General features: G+C 40.8%; 1 protein-coding gene across 6 annotated transcripts in view; it reads left to right on the top strand.

The window, feature by feature from the left end:
- The window catches only part of DYNC2H1 (dynein cytoplasmic 2 heavy chain 1), a 339,419-nt gene that overhangs the window by 154,305 nt on the left and 162,510 nt on the right, over window positions 1-22,604 (top strand). For all 6 annotated transcript variants that reach the window (XR_005359403.1, XM_038536341.1, XM_038536343.1 and 3 more), the window contains 4 exons: window positions 1,682-1,732; window positions 2,450-2,527; window positions 5,535-5,666; window positions 6,582-6,654. Coding sequence is in view for 5 of the 6 variants with exons in the window: in XM_038536341.1 (XP_038392269.1) it covers window positions 1,682-1,732; window positions 2,450-2,527; window positions 5,535-5,666; window positions 6,582-6,654 (334 nt within the window). In the remaining variant the exon portion in view is untranslated. The remainder of the gene's footprint in view (window positions 1-1,681; window positions 1,733-2,449; window positions 2,528-5,534; window positions 5,667-6,581; window positions 6,655-22,604) is intronic.

The raw sequence follows: 22,604 nt of genomic DNA, 5'->3' as shown, positions 1-22,604 counted from the left end.
AAGGAGGACAATGTTAGAGTTACAAGGACATTTGGTAATGGGCAGAGTTATGGTGAGATTAGCGGTAACTTTAGTCTGAAAAGTATTTATAAGCCTTTTAGTTTTTTTACTAAGTTAGACATGTAGTGTAAGATGCTCATGTCCGCTTCTCCTCTTCGCGGGAGCCCGGGGTTGGGCAGCGATGGTGAGGTAGTGGGACTTCTCACCATGCCTGGACCTTTTTGAACCCCCGCCCATGGCTTCTCATCCCCATCCAGGCACTCAAGCTGATGCAGGTACGTACTGACACATTAGGGGTACCCAGCTACAGTCAGCCTGTGAAGCCAGAGGCTGGGTAGTTCTCAGAAGCTTCCTTGAGCTCAAAGCCTTATGTTCATCTTTTTCATGTGTAATTTATCTTCTTTATCTACAACTTTATTTCTGGTCTGCCATATCACGTGTCTCCAACTTGAAAAGAACTTCCGTCAAGTTAGAGCTAACCAATCCATCTCTGGTGTGCTAATATTTAAAAAGAATTATCTGTAAGTGATTTTCTGGCCAATATCATAAAGTGAGAGTAGAGTAGGAGAGTGTGTGTGTGGGGGGGATTAGTATACGGACCATGACCTTGTAACCCTTAACTCTCCTTGGTCAGATTCTATTTATGTCCTGGATTCTCCTGATTTGAATACTTAAAAGAGCACAGACTTTTCCATGTGCCTGTTTTCTCATTGTTCTCTCTGATTCCACGTGCTCTGGTTCACTTGTGTTGTTTCTCCTGAATTCTTTAATTTGACTCCTTTATTTCTACCATTATTTTTTTTTTTTTTTTTTTTTTTTATTTCTACCATTAGCTTTGATGCCTTTCCCTCCTCCTGTATAATGATGTCCACCATGATCAGTATTTTCCACACTGTGAAAGATTTAATATTCCCTAGTTTTCCCTCCTGGAGTATAATTAAATGTTGGGAAAGGAGAACATTTTTCTCTGACTCCTAGCTGCTAATAGCAATCACTGCTTCTTTAATGTGATTGTATAATTTCAGTAAGAGGAGTGAGTGGTCAGGCTGGGTGGAGGCAGGAAGTAATCTTTTTTTTTTTCTATATTGCTCTCAAATTTTATGTGTTTTCTTTATTTGCTGACCAGTATGTAACAAATAATATGTGACACTAGGGGAAGCTCAAGGGAAGTAATAGATTTTCTTGGAGTGTTAGATTCTATAACATTGGATCTGTTGTGATTTTGTGGATTAAGGTAAAAAATGAATAGTGGCAGTCCTCTTCTAATCTGTTGGTAAAGATAACTTAATGGAAGTACTTTTCTCTATTTTTTTCCCCAGGATACACAATTTTAAAATTTTTTGGTACACCAATAAAGTGCTTATTTATTAGTGAAAAATCTCATGTAATAGGACATACACTGAACACGTAAACTTATAGATGAAACATTATATATACATATAGGAATTGTAGTTATTTTTTGCTTGATAAAATTGTTTCTGGTAGTTTTCATATGAATGTTTTATGTTGGTACATGAACTCATTCTTGATGTTGATGTACCAGAAGTGGGAAGGTGAGTTTTTTGTTTTCCACATCCTTAGAAAGCTGCATTGTAAGCCATCTTATAGGGAAATTAAAAAAATTCTGTTAAGTGGTTAGTATTTTTATATTTCTTGTTTTACTCATATTTTTATTCAATAGGAATGGGATACGTTTACAGGTGTGGTTGTGGGAGACATGATGCGGAAAGCTGTAAGTAAAAATAACAAAATTATTTCACTCTTCGGGAAAATATTTCTGGCTTTGACTTCATAAGATATTTGCTTCACAGGAATTTTAAAGTACTGTTGAAATTATACTTTAGAGGAACATGTTCTTGTCTCTCCTACTGTACTTTAAAATAGACATAAAGACATTTATTCTCATCAGAATAATACTACTTAAATACTAAGAAACTAATACAATTTCTTTCAGTATATGTTTTATTCCAAGAAGACTTTGATGATCTTGAGAAAATAAAATTTTGTGTATGACTAGGAAAATTCTTACATAACTTGTTTAAGATTTTTTTTAAATTTTTGATAATGTCATTCAAATTTAGCTTTTTCTCTACTAATTTTATGTCTGAACATGTAATGAATAATATTTTTCTTCAAAGCAACATAACCCGAAATGTGTTGCAAAATCTAGATTATGTCTGAAATGCAAAATTTATAGCAGTTCATTATATTTTATTCCATTTTTCTGAAGTTTCATAAAAGATTATGCACAATGAAAATGAATACATTTATGTAAATTGTTATCTATACCTTGTTATATCGAATTTTATCATAGTGACTTGTAAATTTAAGTAGTAATACATAGAATTTTTTTAAAATTAGTGCTCATAAAATTAGCTAGTCACTTGTTAATTTTTCTAAGTCTGAATTTTACCAAATATACCAAAAGAGAATAATTTTTCCTATAAAGGACTCTCAGCAAAGAATCCGTGATCAACTCCCATCGTGGATAGACCAGGAGCGAAGCTGGGCAGTGGCAACGCTAAAGGTATTCATGACATTTCTACTTTGGGGGTATTTAAAATTTTCCTGTACTTAAATCGTTTATTTTTTTACATGCTCCCTATTATACTTAGTGTTGATATTTCTGTGAATATGCCATCAAATCCCTGGGTAAAAGGATAGTAAAGAATTGATTATTCTATTCTGATTAGTGCTTTAATCTATAGCTAAATCTTTCATTCAACATACACGTTTGAATGTATGCATTCATACAACTTTCCAACTTACATTGGTTCCTGGGTGTAAGGTGGATGCTGAGGACAGGGTGAGAGCAGGAATTGCAGTTCAGAAGCCCAACTGCCAGCAGTTTCGTCTGTGTTCTGTACTCAGGCCTCACTGGTACTTTAGTTGGGAACACAAAACAAGATGAACCTCCTTCTCTCAAAATCTATATGTATGTTTCTTTTCCTTTTTTCCTTCCCTGTGCCTTACATCTGCTGTCGTGTGACAGTGGCACGTAGTAAAAACAGCAAGAGTAGAGGTGCTTGCTGGGGACTTACTGTTTTCACAGCGTTATGCAGAGCGTGAAAGTGGCTCACTTCACTGTATGTTTCCAACAGTCTGATGAGGAAGCTCCTGTTCCTGTCCTCATTTGACAGATGAGAAAACCAGGCCCAGAACGATGTGGTCTCTGCTTATGGTGACTTAGGAAGTAGAGTCAGGATTTGATACTGGGCTCCTGGTGGCAGAGTCTGGGCTGGTTACCACGACTCTGTACTGCCTGTTTTTCGTAGGTTTTTATCGAATAGAGTCAGTAGATCCTGCTTTGTTGTCAGTGAATCTTTTTTCTCATCAGCCATTTATTTAGTTCCTACTGCTGGTCAGCACAGTGCCCATGGAGTCCAGATTGCGGTTTTACAATACAGAGAGGCAGCACTGAGCCCACTTGCCCTGTAGGGAGGATGACAGGGAGAACATATTTGTGATATGGTTGGCACCCTACTGGAGCTATACCCCTGGTGTTTGATCCTGTGTCTATTGGGAGACCAGCATGCTGCCTACTGCACTATGGCCATCCCACATTTCTAGCCAAAAACAGAATGATTATATAATGTGGAGCATAAACTGGTAGCAGGAGGCCCTTATACACTAATTGCCACTAAATTTAATAGACTACCATCAAATGTTATCCTAATAGGCTTAGATCACTTATTAAAAATAATGAAAGTGAAATATACTTAATTTTCTACTGTGTAAGTTTAATTTTAGTCAAGTTACATAATGAAATTTGGGCAATATAATGGGTTATTTAGAAGTGAATATAGCTACTTGGATGAAGCATCCTTAAGTACTTGATTTATGTTTATGCCATGTGACATTCTAGTACTGCAGATACAAATCTTCCAAATTCGCCATTCTTTTCAATAACAGTTATCCATATATACAGATTTACATTTCTCATCTTGAAGCCCAGTGTTGATAAAAGTTTGGAAGAGAGATTGCCAAAGGGAAGGGGGGATGGGCAAAGTCGGTGAAGGGGCGTGGGAGGTGAGGCACAGCACAGGGAACAGAGTCAGTGGTGATGTGATAGCACTGTGTGGAGAGAGATGGTGCTTGTGATGACATAGTTGTATAGCTAAAACTAATGTAACATATATACTCAAAATATACTCAAAAAATTTTTTTAATGGGCAAAAGACCTGAATAGACCTTTTTCTAAAACAGACATACAAATGGCTGACATATATACGAATAAGGTGCTCAGCATCATTGATCATTAGGGAAATACAAAGTCAATCACAGGTACCAGTTCACAACTCTTAGGATGACTATAATTGGAAAGACAAGATAACATGTGATGGCAGCGTGATAGAGAAAAGGGAAAATGTACACTGTTGGTGAGAATATAAATTGGCGCAGCCTTTATGAAAACATTGTGGAGTGTCCTCAAAAAATTAAAACTAGAACTACTGTATGCTCCAGCAGTCCTACTTCTTACCTCTGGGTATAAATTCAAAGGAAATGTTTATTATTATAATTCACCCAAGATATAGTCACAATCTACATGTTCATCAGTGGATGAATGGATGAAGAAAGTGTGATCTATCCATCTATAAGAGAATATTATTAACAAGTGTGAATATATTCCATTATGGTAATTATTTCACAGTGTAAATGCTTATGAGAGCATTCCTTAAATACATACGATTTTGTCAGTGATACCTCAGTAAGGCTGAGAAGGATGAAAAACCAAGTTTGGAAAAGATGGTAGTCTTGGAGGTAGAAGGGAACAAATGTGTTAAGGCAGAGCCTTGAGAGATGGTGGCATTTTTTTTTTTAAGATTTTCTAAATTTATTTATTCATGACAGACAGAGAGAGAGAGAGGCAGAGACACAGGCAGAGGGAGAAGCAGGCTCCATGCAAGGAGCCTGATGTGGGACTCGATCCAGGTCTCCAGAATCAGGCCCTGGGCTGAAGGCAGTGCCAAACTGCTGGGCCACTGGGGCTGCCTGAGACGGTGGTGTTTAAGGTGAATGCTGAATGCTCAGTAGGAACTGATGAGAAATCTTGGGTAGAGATTAATAAGTAGAGACTTAGAACGTCTAGGGGCAAGGAAGCCAACATGTGTATGAATGGGACATAAGTGGATGTGGGCTAGGAAACACACGCTTTCCTCAGGATTTGGTGTTGGCAGGAAAGTTGGCGGTTGTGATCGTCCTGTGCAGCTGAAGCGAGGCACAGGTTCGTGCACACTCACACACATCTGTCCTTTCTCCAGAAGGTGAGGTTCTTCTGTAGAGATAAGACTCGATCACTTGCACATACTGCTTTCGTGCTACTTGGGAAATGTTTAATTTTACCTGCTTATGGGTTGGAGCAGTCCAATACCATGTTTCTGATCTAGAAATTAGCAGATGGAGCCAGTGTGAAGGGGGGAAAGAAGCCAACACATGCCCATTGGTACTTGGTTTTAGTTTACTCTTTCAGTAGTGCTTGTGGCTCTTTCACATGTGCTTGTGGCTCATTGTGTGGGGCTGTGCTTGTGTTTTAGATTGCCCTCCCCAGTCTTTATCAGACCCTCTGCTTTGACGACGTGGCTCTGTGGCAGACATACTATCACAGCTCGGTGTGTGAGCAAGAGTTTCCATCTATTCTGGCAAAGAAAGTGTCCTCATTTCAGCAGGTGAGTTATCTCAATGCATAAAAATATCTGACATTTCTTTTGTATTCAGAAGCTATTTCAAGGAAAGCTCTGCCTTTGGGTGTGGCATAATGTTATGGCGGGGAAAGGCTTTCAGCTTTTCCATCTGCCTGGGTGGGGGGGATGTCACTGGCAGAATTTCTGGATAGGATGTCCCCCTGTAGCCCTACTTCTTCCCTCCGCCTCCTCCCCTGTCTCCGCCCAAAGAGTGTGCCATAGAGAAAGAGTCCTGGCAAGTTTTCCGAGTCTGGATCTCAACAGAGTAGTGAACCTGCTGATGGGTTCTGCCCCATCAGTTGGGGAGGCACAGGCTGCGAGTGGCTGGGCTCTCTAGGAGCAGGTCCTCCGGGTCACTGACCCTGGTTTGTGTCTCTTCCTTGGCTGCGGGCGCTTTTGTCCTTGTCTCTCCACACTGAATGCCCCTTTACCAAGTACAGTTTAAAAAAAGAAGGAAAGAAAGCTAAGAAGAACTTTATTTGAAAACAGAAACATCTAGGTTTATACATGATTGACTGTAAAAATAGTGATTTGAAAATCTTAGGATTTGAGGGCTTCTCTTCGATGGTTACCAGAAGGCCTCATGTATATGCTCTTGCTTTCACCTGCTTTTGACCCTTGTCAGATACTGAAGACAAAGTGAGACCTATGGCTACTGCATGCTCCTGCTGACTCAGATGAGAAGCTTGAGGCAGTAAATGGGTTTTAGTAAAAGTTTTCACTATTAAGGACGTATCTTTGTATAAAACTGTTGTGACAGTTTGTGTAAGAAAGTATTGTGGAACAGTGATCAGTGTTCACGTATTTAAGTAAATATTTGTTTAATTAACTAACATTAACTACTGCTTAAAGTTCTCAGGGGAACTTACTATTTAAAAATGCCCCACACTTTATTTTAAGGTTCTCGTGGTACAGGCCCTCAGACCAGACAGATTGCAAAGTGCCATGGCTCTGTTTGCATGTAAAACTCTGGGTAAGTGCAGTACTTTTCTAGACCTAGACTGCTGACCGGAATTATTTGGTTTTTAATTTACATTTGAGTTTATGTTACCCTTGGTTTAGAAGATTATAAAGTCTTTTCCTTCATTCTACTTATCTTAAAACCCTTACTGGATTAAAAAATAAATGTATGTTGCATGTGACTGGTTTACACTAATTTGTAGTAAATCTGATGCATCGTTGACATCCTATATTTAGTTAATAGTGTTTGAGATTTAAAAAATTATTTTATTGTGAAAACACTTTAGACATTTATACATTTGTTCTTAATTAGGACTTTAAAGCAGGGAATCAAGTGTTTGACTTAGATAACTAAAGTAAAATAAAGTAATACCCATAATCCTAAGGGGAGAAAAGCCTTTAAAATGAATTATTTTTTGCTCTAAGCAAAAAATGAAGAATTTGTCTTTTAGCTTACAATCTATGCAATCCATTTTTAAAATCTGTCTTCTCAGAAAGAATGAAGTTATTCATTTGTAAGTAAACTATAGCATATTTTGATTTTTCTCAAGAGAATTTGGAAAACTATGTTAAAGAAAGACTATGTAAAGTATTTTAGTTGAAATGGAGTCATCTAAGAATAGCGAATCTGTTTTCTTAAACCACAGGAAGTTTGGAAATGAAAAATCTGGCATAGGTGAAGATGTATGCTGACATTTTTTTCTAGAAATCCTCCATTTCTATTTAACATTTTATTCATATATGAAATTTTAAAAAAATTTTTTTAAAGATTTTATTTATTCATGAGAGACACAGAGAGAGAGAGAGAGAGAAAGGCAGAGAACACAGGCAGAGGGAGAAGCAGGCTCCATGCAGGGAGCCCGACGTGGGACTCGATCCTGGATCTCCAGGATCATACCCTGGGCTGAAGGCGGCGCTAAACTGCTGAGCCACCCGGGCTGCCCCATATATGAAATTTTATGTGGAAGTTGTCTTAATTATTTTTTGTCTTAATTATTTTTTAATAATTATGTATGTTTTTGTTCATAGATTTTCTCATATAAATAAGCTTAGCAAAGAATTTTAGGAAATTGAAAAAAAATATACTGGGTTTTCAGTACTCATCACTGGAAAACTTGACAGGACGGACTAATCATTCTTCTGTTGTCTTGTAAAGTTGTTAGAGTTGACTGTACCAGGTCCTATTCTTTTTTTCTTAATTTTTAAGATTTTATTTATTCATGAGAAACACAGAGGGAAGCAGCCTCCATGCAGGGAGACTAATGCGGAACTTGATCCTGGACCTCCAGGATCATACCTTGAGCCAGAGGTAGACACTCAAATGTTGAGCCACCCAGCTGTCCATACTAGGGTCCTGTTCTGAGAAATTGTCTCAGCTTCAGTTTTGTTCTAGTAAACACACTTTTTCATTTAAACGTGGCTGTTTGTAACGATCCAAATGACAGTAACACTTAAATCGTTGTTTTTATATGACGGGTACAAGTCTGTGCTGCACACATATTTGCTTGCTTAATCCCCACACTAGCATCACGAAGGGCTATTTCTAAATACTGATTTAAAAATGAGGAAACAACATCACATAGCTAATAAACAACAGAATTCAGATCCTGCTCCTTAGTTCATGTTCTTATTAAGTACTGAAGGGGTCACATTTTTCCTCAGTGTGGAGGGATATTTTTGGCAGGTGCTCACATGAACATGTATAAAGTTATCCACACACATTCACCCGCAATCTAACCTAGTGTAGCAGTTTCCTGGGGCTTCTGTAAGTATCACAAACCAGGTGGCTTCATGCAACAGAAATTTGTCGTCTCTTGGTGTTGGAGGCTAGAAGTCCAAAATCAATGTTACTGCAAGGCCATGCTCCCTCTGAAACCCATGGGGAATCCACCTGTGCCCCTCCATGGCCTCTAGTGGTTTGCTGGCCACCTGGCCTTTCTTGGGTCACAACTGCATAATCTGCATGATATTTTCCCTGAGTATCTCTTCACATGTCTGACTCCTAATGAGGCCCCATCATGTGGGGGTAGGTGCCCACCATATTCCAATATGACCTTGTCTGAAGCTAATTCTCTCTGTCCTGACCTTGCTTCCATGTAGGGTCATTCTGAGGTATTGGAATTATAGCTTCAGCTTCTCTGTTTTGGAGGAACACCGTTCAACCCTTACTACCCATCAGTCCAGCTTTTCACCTAACGGCCATCTTCTGCTTCCCCCTCTGGCAGAACACACATGCGCACACAGGTGCACAACATCTTGAGGCGCGAATGAGACTGGCCACCCAGCTGGCTGCTCTGGGTCTGTGGAGATGCACCTGCATGTGCTCTGGCTTACCTTCCCTTGAGCAAGAAGAGGAGAGTCTCTCTGTCTGATGGCTTGCCTGTGTCCCTGCTCATTTTTACTCTGGTCTGGCGGAATGTCCACTAACTCTTGGTTGCAAGTGATAGGTGCTGATCTCACACCCACTCCAGTGAGGAAGGGCAGTGCTGTAACCAGTACCCAGGAAGCTAGAGCTAGGGCTGGCCTCGGTGCCCGTAGGTCTCATGGACTCCAGCAACGTGGGCCTTCTTTCCTAGTCCCAGCCTTACACATTCTCCTTCCATTTCTCTTCTCTCTCCCCTCACTCCATCTTTGTGTCTCTGTTTCTTTGTGTCTTTATCTCTTTCCTGCCTGTGTATTGCCTTTGGCCTTTGAGCTCATATGTATTCTGTGTATGAGGCTGCCCGCCTCCTGGGATAGAATTTAAAGCTTGTGATGAGAGAGAGCTTTCCTTCCCAGCCTCACTTTCAGAATCCCAGGAATAGACTCTGATGTGCTTGGCTTGGTAACATGATCAGCTCTGCAGCTCATCCTGCCAGAAATACATACAATAGCAGTTTCCCCAAGAGCGGTCATGGGTGGAGGAGGGTCTGCTACCAGAAATGAGGGAAGAACTGCTACTGTCAAAAGATACCCACTAGAGTCAGTTTATTATTTTTTTACAAATTTATTTTTTATTGGTGTTCAATTTGCCAACATATAGAATAACACCCAGTGCTCATCCCGTCAAGTGCCCACCTCAGTGCTCGTCACCCAGTCATCCCCACCCCCCGCCCTCCTCCCCTTCCACCACCCCTAGTTCATTTCCCAGAGTTAGGAGTCAGTTTACATGTCATGTGTTTTAACTGGTTCTCACACTGAAGTAGTTGGGTGGTTGCACCATTAATGTATAAAGTGCATTTTGAAAGGCTGACTCCTTTAAAAGTTACAAGTATCTAACTTCTGATTCTGGAAAATGAGGTATTTGAACAAAGATACTAGTGTCCATGTTAACAAATACCCAAAGCGTACTTTGTCTTGTGACCGAAATGTTTAGTGTGTTGCCAAACGCAGACATCCATGTTGGTAGTAACTGGATAGTGGGCATATGATTAATGTGAAAACTGTCCCTGCATCTGCCACTTGGATGTTAGCTGAGGGAAGTGGCCTTTTACCAACATTTTTTAGAAACACAGGAGCAGTGAGACAGGAGTTCTTCACTCCCATTGTCAGACCTTCCCAGCAGCCATACGGGAGCTCTGTTCGTTATCTCTATCATGTCCCTGTGAGTGAGTGGCCTGCTCCAGTGAAAGGCCAACCTATCTGCTCTGTTTCTTACTCCTGCCATTTCCCCTTCTCCGTCAGCAATTTCACCTCCTTGAAGGGACCATTTTGTCAGCAACAATCCTGTCTCACAAATGGCCCCCCTCCAGCTGCTTCTCTTTCTGCAGCAGGACGTGTGGGCAGCGTGTCTTGGTGAGATTGCAACGGCCACTCTGCGCTCACTCTGTCCTGCTCGCTCGCTCTTTGCTTCTACCCAGCAGCCCCCCAGGATTGCTCTATTACCTCCACAGAGCTGTTTTGTATACTTCCTTTAAATGCTTTTTACTTTCTACTCTGGGTTAGTGTTTCTTTCAGTCCTCAGCCATTTCAAGCTGTTCCTTGTCATTTTCCCATATGGGCAGTTTCTCGGCATGTCTTCAAAATGTTGGCCTATTTATTCTTCCTTCCAGCACATTCTCTCTCTAGTAAACTTGCTGGCTTGCAGAGCTATCCGTGAATTACTGATTCTTTATCTCCTGTTCTTAGCCCTGACCTCCTGGAATTCTAGACTCCTCTGTCCAAGTGCTTATTTGATATTTTCACGTGAACGTCATGTCACACAGATTCAACAGGACCGACCTAGAACTTGGACTTGTCTATACCAGTATCCACTCAGTTGCTCATACCAAATACCTGGGAGAAACCCCTCCTCCTTGTCCTTTGCTTTCCAGACTCCATCTACCAGCAAGTTTTTTTGGCTCTAACATTTGCTCTGAATTAATTTACTTTGCTCCATTTGCTACTAATTTAATGCAAACTGTTATCCTCTCTCACCTCGGTAACTGCCGTAGCTTTGGCTCTGTCTTCAGAATGCATTCAGAATCCACTTCTCACCCCTCCATTACCACCTACCCACTTTGTTTCAGCCACTGGCACATAAACAGGATTACCGCTGTTCAGGCTGCTTTTCTCCCCACTCCCAGTTTATTCTCAACAGAGCAGCCACAGGGCCATTAGAAATACCAGTTAGATCATAGAGCTCCTCAGGCCCGAGTCTTCTGATGGCCTCATCTTTCCTGTATCCTTACCCTGTCTTAAAGGGTCTTAGCTCTTCCAGTCCTGTGTTTGCCCCTTAGATCCCTGCTCCTTCCACTCTGACCCTCTTCCAGTCCTTTCCAACCATAAGAGACCTTGCCTGTTCTTCTGGAGTACCTACTGTGTTTCTGCCATCTCAGGACCTTTTTGCACCCGCTGTTCTTTCCAGGAGAGCTCACTCCTTTCCCCACTATCTTCCCTGCTTCTCTGCTCAAATGTCACTTTTTCAGTGATGATTTCCCTGAGCACTCTGTATAAAATAATGTACTCCTACTTGCTCTTTTACGTGGCTTACTTTCCTCCATAACAGTTGCTAACATCTGACACATTGTTATTGTGTGTTCTCCAACTAGAATACAAGCCTCAAGAGGGATCTTAAATCACTTCTGGGAGGGACACCTGGGTGGCTCAGCGGTTGAGTATCTGCCTTCAGCTCAGGGCATGATCCTGGGGTCCGGGATCGAGTCCCATATCAGGCTTCCTGCAGGGAGCCTGCTTCTTCCTCGGCCTATGTCTGCCTCTCTCTGTCTCTGTCTCTCTGTCTCTCATGAATAAATAAATAAAATATTAAAAAATTCATTTCTGGAACAGAGGCACTATAAATGCTTGTTCTGACTTGGTCTCCCTACTTGAGCTCTTGCCTCCTTTCCAATCCATTCTCTTCATACAGCTGTGTAGTCTTTAAAAATTGAAACTAGATCATCTCAGTTTTTGTATACGATCTCCAAAATATTCTTAGACCACTTAGAATAAAATCCGGATTCCTTACATAAGCTTATAAGACTCTGCTTGCTTCTCTGACCTCAACTGTACCACTCTTGCTTGTTCCCCATGTACCTGTGGGAAAAACTGCTTTCAGACCTTTGCACCATCTTTCTGCTCTGTGCTTTTCCTTCTTTTGTTTGTTTGTTTGTTTTTTGGATCCTTTTCTGGAGATTTTATTTAATATAGGAATATCTTCCAGTGACCTGAATAATACTTCTTAGTTCTGCAGTAGTAAAGATTATTACTCCCTTTAATACTTCTTTTAAAAAGAAAAAGGTTATTTTATTAAAATTCAAGCATAATGCACAGTGTTGTGCTGAGCACCAGGTGTTGCATGGAAGTGCTGAATCCTTCATTCAGATGTTAGCTTTATAATACTGCAGTTCCAGAGAGGTCTTTCTGGGCCACCAAACAGGACCAACACATCAACCTGTGTTAATTCCCTATAATAGGACTCAACACTATCCGACATGTTTCTGGCCTATCTATATATTTATTATCTGTTTCTATAACTCATTGCAAGTTTAAGTAAAACAAGGCAATTTTCAGAGAGGTTCTTTAGTGTCTATTCTTTCCTCACTCCCATAGTCTTGAAATTTGCTCTTTATACTTTATTGTTCAGACCTCTCTTACTGACTTTGTAGTTTGACCTTCTACCAACTCTTTGGAATACTGCTCTTGTGGTACCATTTTATCTCCAGGTTAAATGACATTTAAGATTTAATGGCACCAACCAAAAACCTCATGATATTCACATATTCAAATGTTTTGAAAGTTTAATATACTTCTAAAATCATATTCTGCCTATTTTTAAGTGAAAGTTATGTATGCTGGTATATGGCTGGATGATTTTGTATTTGGTCAAATGGTTTTATTATTATAGTTTTCATATAAATTGGAGTTTTTATTGTATGAGTTTTAAAAATTCAAATTGCTAGAGAATGACAAGCACATATCTTTTTAATCAAATTCTAAAGATTTAATCTCAAATGTAATTTCTCAAGCATAATTCCTATGGAAAAGATTTTTATTTAGTTTTAGCAGTCCTTTTTATAATCTCTAAACTTTAAACTAGTAACTTAAAAAAATGTTTATGAAAGTAGTGTCAGTTTCAAAATAGGGCCATCCTCAAAATTTTTAGGCATGTCACTTTAATCTTCCAAACCAAGCTTTAATATACTAGCCAAATCTACTCCATTACTTTTTAAAAATAGCAGTTACCAGATGCTAAATTCAGACTTGAGTAATTTCGATTGAATTTTGACTTTCTAAGGTGACTAGTCTGAGCAAGTATTGTACTGTGTATGTTGGGGTTATTAGGAGCATGTTCCTGGGAGGTGCTAGAGCGGCCCCGGGGGGCTCTCCATTCAAGAGTCTATGTGAACCTTGTGGCTTTCCTGCTTCAGAGCTCATCCTCTGGTCCATGCCCACAGCCCTTCCGAGACACCTCATTTCCCTGGCTCCATCTGTCTCATCAAGTCTGTGTCCAAGAGGAAATGGAGAGGACATAAGGACATGCATAATTATTTTTTTTTTTTTTTGTTGCCTCTGTAACAAACCACCACAAATGAGCAGCTGAGAACGATACCTGTGTCCTCTCTCGGGGTCCTACTGGGTTGGCCTGGACTCTTGCTTCGAGTCCCACAGGCTGAATCCAAGTGTTGGCTCCATGGCCTGTAGGGGAGGCTCATAAGGAGGTATCCCCAAATGCATCGAGGCTCCTCACAGTATTCAGTTGCATGCTGTTGTAGGGTTGAGGTCCTCCTTCCCTCACTGTGGCTGGCGGCGTCCTCAGCATTTGGAGGCAACTAGGGTTTTTTGGTTCTCCCCTTCCTCCATGGTCATGGGCAGCAGGGCCATGCTCTCTCCTCTGCCTCCTCAATCCTGCTTCTCTCTTCTGCCTCTCTGACTTTAGCTGGAGAAATTTTTCTGCACTTAAGGATCCAAGTGATTACATTGGCTACTAGGATAATCAAGGGGAATGTTATTTTATGGTCCGGAACTGTAATTGTGCCTGCAGAGTGCTTTCACAGAAGCACGGGGGTTGGGAATCTACAAACAGAGCCTTTGGTCTACCACAAAATGTGGGACTTTGTTTTTTTTTTTCTAGGCTTGAGTATGATTCCATTTCTAAAGAGTATCTTCCTATTTGATTGGTTGATGTACATTGGGTTCGATAGTGGTTGTCAGTTTTCTTTCTATTGATGTTTGTGGTACATTTTAGAGTTGTCCTTTCTTGCTAATGAAGGAAGTGTAATTTCATACACTGGAGCTTGCCAGTCTCTTTGTTGGAGAGGATAGGCCGAGTGAGGAAGAATGAATCGATAATACTTAACCACCTGTAATAGTTTTATGTTAATTTGTTACTTTCTTACTTAGGTACCTAAAAAGTACAAGATTAATATCCTTTTTTTACCTGCAAATTATTTCTTTTTTTAAATTTTAATATTTTATCTGAGTAAAATAAAATGCAATAAAGGTTTGAGTTGTTTCTTTGACTCATTTTTTGTTTCCTTTTGAAAGAAATGATTTATTTTATTTTATTATTATTTTTTATTTTTATTTTTTAATTTATTTTTTATTGGTGTTCAATTTACTAACATACAGAATAACCCCCAGTGCCCGTCACCCATTCACTCCCACCCCCCGCCCTCCTCCCCTTCTACCACCCCTAGTTCGTTTCCCAGAGTTAGCAGTCTTTATGTTCTGTCTCCCTTTCTGATATTTCCCACACATTTCTTCTCCCTTCCCTTATATTCCCTTTCACTATTATTTATATTCCCCAAATGAATGAGAACATATAATGTTTGTCCTTCTCCGACTGACTTACTTCACTCAGCATAATACCCTCCAGTTCCATCCACGTTGAAGCAAATGTGGGTATTTGTCATTTCTAATAGCTGAGTAATATTCCATTGTATACATAAACCACATCTTCTTTATCCACTCATCTTTCGTTGGACACCGAGGCTCCTTCCACAGTTTGGCTATCGTGGCCATTGCTGCTATAAACATCGGGGTGCAGGTGTCCCGGCGTTTCATTGCATTTGTATCTTTGGGGTAAATCCCCAACAGTGCAATTGCTGGGTCGTAGGGCAGGTCTATTTTTAACTCTTTGAGGAACCTCCACACAGTTTTCCAGAGTGGCTGCACCAGTTCACATTCCCACCAAGAGTGTAAGAGGGTTCCCTTTTCTCCGCATCCTCTCCAACATTTGTTGTTTCCTGCCTTGTTAATGTTCCCCATTCTCACTGGTGTGAGGTGGTATCTCATTGTGGTTTTGATTTGTATTTCCCTGATGGCAAGTGATGCAGAGCATTTTCTCATGTGCGTGTTGGCCATGTCTGTGTCTTCCTCTGTGAGATTTCTCTTCATGTCTTTTGCCCATTTCATGATTGGATTGTTTGTTTCTTTGGTGTTGAGTTTAATAAGTTCTTTATAGATCTTGGAAACTAGCCCTTTATCTGATAGGTCATTTGCAAATATCTTCTCCCATTCTGTAGGTTGTCTTTTAGTTTTGTTGACTGTATCCTTTGCTGTGCAAAAGCTTCTTATCTTGATGAAGTCCCAATAGTTCATTTTTGCTTTTGTTTCTTTTGCCTTCGTGGATGTATCTTGCAAGAAGTTACTGTGGCCGAGTTCAAAAAGGGTGTTGCCTGTGTTCTTCTCTAGGATTTTGATGGAATCTTGTCTCACATTTAGATTTTTCATCCATTTTGAGTTTATCTTTGTGTATGGTGCAAGAGAGTGGTCTAGTTTCATTCTTCTGCATGTGGATGTCCAATTTTCCCAGCACCATTTATTGAAGAGACTGTCTTTCTTCCAATGGATAGTCTTTCCTCCTTTATCGAATATTAGTTGACCATAAAGTTGAGGGTCCACTTCTGGATTCTCTATTCTGTTCCATTGATCTATGTGTCTGTTTTTGTGCCGGTACCACACTGTCCTGATGACCACAGCTTTGTAGTACAACCTGAAATCTGGCATTGTGATGCCCCCAGATATGGTTTTCTCTTTTAAAATTCCCCTGGCTATTCGGGGTCTTTTCTGATTCCACACAAATCTTAAAATAATTTGTCCTAACTCTCTGAAGAAAGTCCATGGTATTTTGATAGGGATTGCATTAAACGTGTATATTGCCCTGGGTAACACTGACATTTTCACAATATTAATTCTGCCAATCCATGAGCATGGAATATTTTCCCATCTCTTTGTGTCTTCCTCAATTTCTTTCAGAAGTGTTCTATAGTTTTGAGGGTATAGATCCTTTACATCTTTGGTTAGGTTTATTCCTAGGTATCTTATGCTTTTGGGTGCAATTATAAATGGGACTGACTCCTTAATTTCTCTCTCTTCAGTCTCATTGTTAGTGTATAGAAATGCCACTGATTTCTGGGCATTGATTTTGTATCCTGTCACGCTACCGAATTGCTGTATGAGTTCTAGCAATCCTGGGGTGGAGACTTTTGGGTTTTCCATGTAGAGTATCATGTCATCGGCGAAGAGGGAGAGTTTGACTTCTTCTTTTCCAATTTGAATGCCTTTAATGTCTTTTTGTTGTCTGATTGCTGAGGCTAGGACTTCCAGTACTATGTTGAATAGCAGTGGTGAGAGTGGACATCCCTGTCTTGTTCCTGATCTTAGGGGAAAGGCTCCCAGTGCTTCCCCATTGAGAATGATATTTGCTGTGGGCTTTTCGGAGATGGCTTTTAAGATGTTGAGGAATGTTCCCTCTATCCCTACACTCTGAAGAGTTTTGATCAGAAATGGATGCTGTACTTTGTCAAATGCTTCCTCTGCATCTAATGAGAGGATCATATGGTTCTTGGTGTTTCTCTTGCTGATATGATGAATCACATTGATTGTTTTACGGGTGTTGAACCAGCCTTGTGTCCCGGGAATAAATCCTACTTGGTCATGGTGAATAATTTTCTTAATGTATTGTTGGATCCTATTGGCCAGTATCTTGTTGAGAATTTTTGCATTCATGTTCATCAGGGATATTGGTCTGTAATTCTCCTTTCTGGTGGGGTCTTTGTCTGGTTTTGGAATTAAGGTGATGCTGGCCTCATAGAACGAATTTGGAAGTACTCCATCTCTTTCTATCTTTCCAAACAGCTTTAGGAGAATAGGTATGGTTTCTTCTTTAAAGGTTTGATAAAATTCCCCTGGGAAGCCATCTGGCCCTGGACTCTTGTGTCTTGGGAGGTTTTTGATGACTGCTTCAATTTCCTCCCTGGTTATTGGCCTGTTCAGGTTTCCTATTTCTTCCTGTTCCAGTTTTGGTAGTTTGTGACTTTCCAGGAATGCGTCCATTTCTTCTAGATTGCCTAATTTATTGGCGTATAGCTGTTCATAATATGTTTTTAAAATCGTTTGTATTTCCTTGGTGTTGGGAGTGATCTCTCCTTTCTCATTCATGATTTTATTAATTTGAGTCTTCTCTCTCTTCTTTTTAATCTTGGCTCATGGTTTATCTATCTTATTAATTCTTTCAAAGAACCAACTCCTGGTTCTGTTGATCTGTTCCACAGTTCTTCTGGTCTCGATTTCGTTGAGTTCTGCTCGAATCTTTATTAACTCCCTTCTTCTCCTGGGTGTAGGATCTATTTGCTGTTTTTTCTCTAGCTCCTTTATGTGTAAGGTCAGCTTTTGTATTTGAGTTCTTTCCAGTTTTTGAATGGATGCTTGTATTGCGATGTATTTCCCCCTTAGGACTGCTTTTGCTGCATCCCAAAGATTTTGAACGGTTGTATCTTCATTCTCATTAGTTTCCATGAATCTTTTTAATTCTTCCTTAATTTCCTGGTTGACCCTTTCATCTTTTAGCAGGATGGTCCTTAACCTCCACGTGTTTGAGGTCCTTCCAAACTTCTTGTTGTGATTTAGTTCTAATTTCAAGGCATTATGGTCTGAGAATATGCAGGGGACGATCCCAATCTTTTGGTATCGGTTCAGACCCGATTTGTGACCCAATATGAGGTCTATTCTGGAGAAAGTTCCATGTGCACTTGAGAAGAATGTGTATTCAGTTGAGTTTGGATGTAAAGTTCTGTAGATATCTGTGAAATCCATCTGGTCCAGTGTATCATTTAAAGCTGTCGTTTCTTTGGAGATGTTGTGCTTAGAAGACCTATCGAGTATAGAAAGAGCTAGATTGAAGTCACCAAGTATAAGTGTATTATTATCTAAGTATTTCTTCACTTTGGTTAATAATTGATTTATATATTTGGCAGCTCCCACATTCGGGGCATATATATTGAGGATTGTTAAGTCCTCTTGTTGGATAGATCCTTTGAGTATGATATAGTGTCCCTCTTCATCTCTCACTACAGTCTTCGGGGTAAATTTTAGTTTATCTGATATAAGGATGGCTACCCCTGCTTTCTTTTGAGGACCATTCGAATGGTAAATGGTTCTCCAACCTTTTATTTTCCGGCTCTAGGTGTCCTTCTGTCTAAAATGAGTCTCTTGTAGACAGCAAATGGATGGGTCCTGCTTTTTTATCCAGTCTGAAACCCTGCGCCTTTTGATGGGGCCATTAAGCCCGTTCACGTTCAGAGTTACTATTGAGAGATATGAGTTTAGTGTCATCATGATATCTATTCAGTCCTTGTTTTTGTGGATTGTTCCACTGAACTTCTTCTTAAAGGGGAATTTTAAGAATCCCCCTTAAAATTTCTTGCAGAGCTGGTTTGGAGGTCACATATTCTTTCAGTTGCTGCCTGTCTTGGAAGGTCTTTATCTCTCCTTCCATTTTGAATGAGAGCCTTGCTGGATAAAGTATTCTTGGTTGCATATTCTTCTCATTTAGGACCCTGAATATATCCTGCCAGCCCTTTCTGGCCTGCCAGGTCTCTGTGGAGAGGTCTGCTGTTACCCTAATACTCCTCCCCATAAAAGTCAGGGATTTCTTGTCTCTTGCTGCTTTAAGGATCTTCTCTTTATCTTTGGAATTTGCAAGCTTCACTATTAAATGTCGAGGTGTTGAACGGTTTTTATTGATTTTAGGGGGGGATCTCTCTATTTCCTGGATCTGAATGCCTGTTTCCCTTCCCAGATTAGGAAATTTTTCAGCTAGAATTTGTTCAAATACATATACTGGCCCTCTGTCCCTTTCGGCGCCCTCGGGAACCCCAATTAAACGTAGGTTTTTCTTCCTCAGGCTGTCGTTTATTTCCCTTAATCTATCTTCATGGTCTTTTAATTGTTTGTCTGTTTTTTTCCTCAGTTTCCCTCTTTTGCTATCAACTTGTATTCTATGTCACTCACTCATTTTTCCACCTTGTTAACCCTCGTCGTTAGGACTTCTAGTTTGGATTGCATCTCATTCAATTGATTTTTAATTTCTGCCTGATTAGCTCTAAATTCTGCAGTCATGAAGTCTCTTGAGTCCTTTATGCTTTTTTCTAGAGCCACCAGTAGCTGTATAATAGTGCTTCTGAATTGGCTTTCTGACATTGAATTGTAATCCAGATTTTGTAACTCTGTGGGAGAGAGGACTGTTTCTGATTCTTTCTTTTGAGGTGAGGTTTTCCTTCTAGTCATTTTGCTCAGTGCAGAGTGGCCAAAAGAAAGTTGTATTGGGAAAAGGAGAAAAGGAGAGGAGAGAAAGAAGGAAAGAAAAGAGAAAGTGAAAAAAAAAGGAAGAAAAAAAGGAAAAAAAAAGAAGAAAAAGAGAAAGAAAGGAAAAAAGGGTGGGGGAAGGAAACAAATCAAAAAACAAAACAAAAAAAAAAAAAAACAAAACAAAACAACAACAAAAAAAGAAAGAAAAAAAGAACCACGGGGGAGTATCTTCTGATTCTGTGTACTTTAAGTCCCTTGACTTCCCCTGGAACTTGTCCGTCCAGCTGGTCTTCTGGGGGAGGGGCCTGTTGTGCTGATTTTCAGGTGTGAGCACTTGGGGGAGCTGCTCTGCCCCTGCCTGGTGCAGGGCTCAGTGGGGGTTGTTTACCCCGTGAGGCCGCAGGAGGAACAGCCCCAGTGGCGGGGCCAGCTCTGGAGCCCTGGAGTCAGCCCCCGCAGTAGCTCCAGAGCTCTCGGTCTGCAGGGCCTGGAGGCTCCGGGGCGGGGCCGCTGATCTGCTCAGCTCGGGGCAGGAGCGTCCTCGCTGTCCTGGGCCCTCCCGGCCTCTGCCTGTCCCGGGGGAGGCCGGATCCTGGGCTGTGTCCCGGCGCCCTGTGCTCCGGAGCCTGCGCTGTTGGATTAGCGCTCCCGCCCCGCAGCCCCCTCCGCGGAGCCGCCCCCGAGCCCCCCGAGCTGCTCCAGGTCCCGCCGGGTCCCGCCGTGCACGCTGCAGCCCTTAGGGAGCTCAGCGCACTCTCCCAGGGCGCAGGTGTCTGTTAGTGTCCCCGGGAGCCCGAGGGCATCCCCGCCCTCCTGGGTCCTGCTCCAACTCCCTGCGAGCCCCTTTCCGCCCGGGAAGGTCGGTGCAGCTCCTGCTCCTCCGGGACGGGGCTCTCCTGTCCTGGGGACACTCGCCCCGGCCTCAGCCCGGCTCCTCGCGGGGCCCCTCCCCCTCGGAGGCCTTTGTTCCTTTATTTCTTTTTCCCCGTCTTCCTACCTTGATAGAAGCGCGAACTCTTCTCACTGTAGCCTTCCAGCTAGTCTCTCTTTAAATCTCAGGCCGAATTCATAGATTTTCAGGATAATTTGAAGGTTTTCTAGGTAATTTGGTGGCGACAGGTGATTTGGGGACCCTACTCTTCCGCCGTCTTGCCCCTCCTCTAAGAAATGATTTATTTTAAAGCTGCATGGTCAAAATTTAAGATCCCAGTGATTTTTCAGTAGTTTTATCCTGTGATAATTCACAATGCAGTGAACATCTGTGCCTCTTTATTTTCATTGAGTAGTTTTGGATGATTCACCCTAACAGTTTTAGAGATATATAGAGTCAAAGGTACTTGGGTTAATAAAACAAATGATTATATGTATAGATCCATTCAATTAAAATGCACTTGGAATATTTTATTGGGAGTTTTGTGGGCAGAATGATTAATATGGAATTCCAAGTAACATGAACATTACTTATATTACCATAAATGGTTTACCTTTTTCATGATATTTTCTCCAATCCAAAATGTTTCAGTACTTTGAAATATTGTCGAAAATGAGTTAATGCACATATTTTGATCTTCTGTAGAATTTTAACTTTAGAAGAAATATTTGAATTTATGTTAGAAGAGTGCACACATGTTTCAGTCAGTTATTTTAGAAGAGTTAGAAGAGTGCACACACATTTCAGTCAGTTATTTTATAGGAACCTATCTTCATGTCTCTGACGTTCTTCTCACGTAACACCTCTAAGTAGAGCTTGATGAGAAGAAGACAGAAAGGAAACACCTGGGATCCCTTCATCCTGAGATAATTATTGACATTTTAATGCACATTATTCTAGTCCTTCTGGGCACATGAATGTGCATATGTCACAGTACAGAATCATGCCCTCTGTTGAGTAATCTGCTTTTCAGTAAACTAGTGCGTAATCAGCACTTCTGTGATTTCAGCCCTTTCGTGCAGCTGTCTGAAGGTACTCAGTCCTCCAGGTGTCTCACCAAGAGCTGTGACAAAAGTGTTTCTGCATTCACATTCTGGGTTATTCTTAAGTTCTTGTTATCTCAGTTGCTGGGCAGCCTGGGTGGCTCAGCAGTTTAGCGCTGCCTTCAGCCCAGGGTGTGATCCTGGAGACCAGGGATCAAGGCCCACGTTGGGCTTCCTGCATGGAGCCTGCTTCTCCCTCTGCCTGTGTCTTTACCCCTCTCTCTGTCTCTCATGAATAAATAAATTAAATCTTTATTTATTTATTTATTTATTTTTAAATGTTTATTTATTTATGATAGTCACAGAGAGAGAGAGAGAGAGGCAGAGACGTAGGCAGAGGGAGAAGCAGGCTCCATGCACCGGGAGCCCGACGTGGGATTCGATCCCGGGTCTCCAGGATCGCGCCCTGGGCCAAAGGCAGGCGCCAAACCGCTGCGCCACCCAGGGATCCCTAAATTAAATCTTTAAAAAAATACCTCAGTTGCTGAGTCAAAGGCCAGACACATTTTTAACACTTTAATCCATATTCTAATATCAGACAGTACCGGTAACTGGCCTCAAATATTGAGTTCATGAATGAATGACTGAACGGAAACATTTTTTTTTTTTTTTTAACGGAAACATTTCTAATGACATTGCCACAAGTACTTACAAACTCTTTTCAATGTGAAATTTGTCTCCGGCGTGGTTTTCGGTTTTCGAGAAAGACCTACTTTGGCCGGTCCTGAGGGCATGGAATTTGTATTTTTAAAGCACTGGCTACAGAAATTCTTAAGAATGTCTTTCTCCAGTGATTTTAGAATTTGTAAGGTACGACATTGTCTGTTTATTCTACGCTTGAGGCTATGGGGACACCTTTCTCACCTCTGTAATCAATATTACATTCTGTAATCTGTTTTTGAACTCTTGTGTCATACCCTCTTTTTAGTTCAGCTCAAACAAGTGTGTTTTGATGATTATTGAAGAGGGTCTTCTTTAGCTTGGCTTTTACTAAATACA

The sequence above is a fragment of the Canis lupus genome, chromosome 5, assembly GCF_011100685.1.
Source record: "Canis lupus familiaris isolate Mischka breed German Shepherd chromosome 5, alternate assembly UU_Cfam_GSD_1.0, whole genome shotgun sequence".
Lineage (NCBI taxonomy): Eukaryota > Metazoa > Chordata > Mammalia > Carnivora > Canidae > Canis > Canis lupus.
This window is presented reverse-complemented; position numbering and strand designations above follow the sequence as displayed.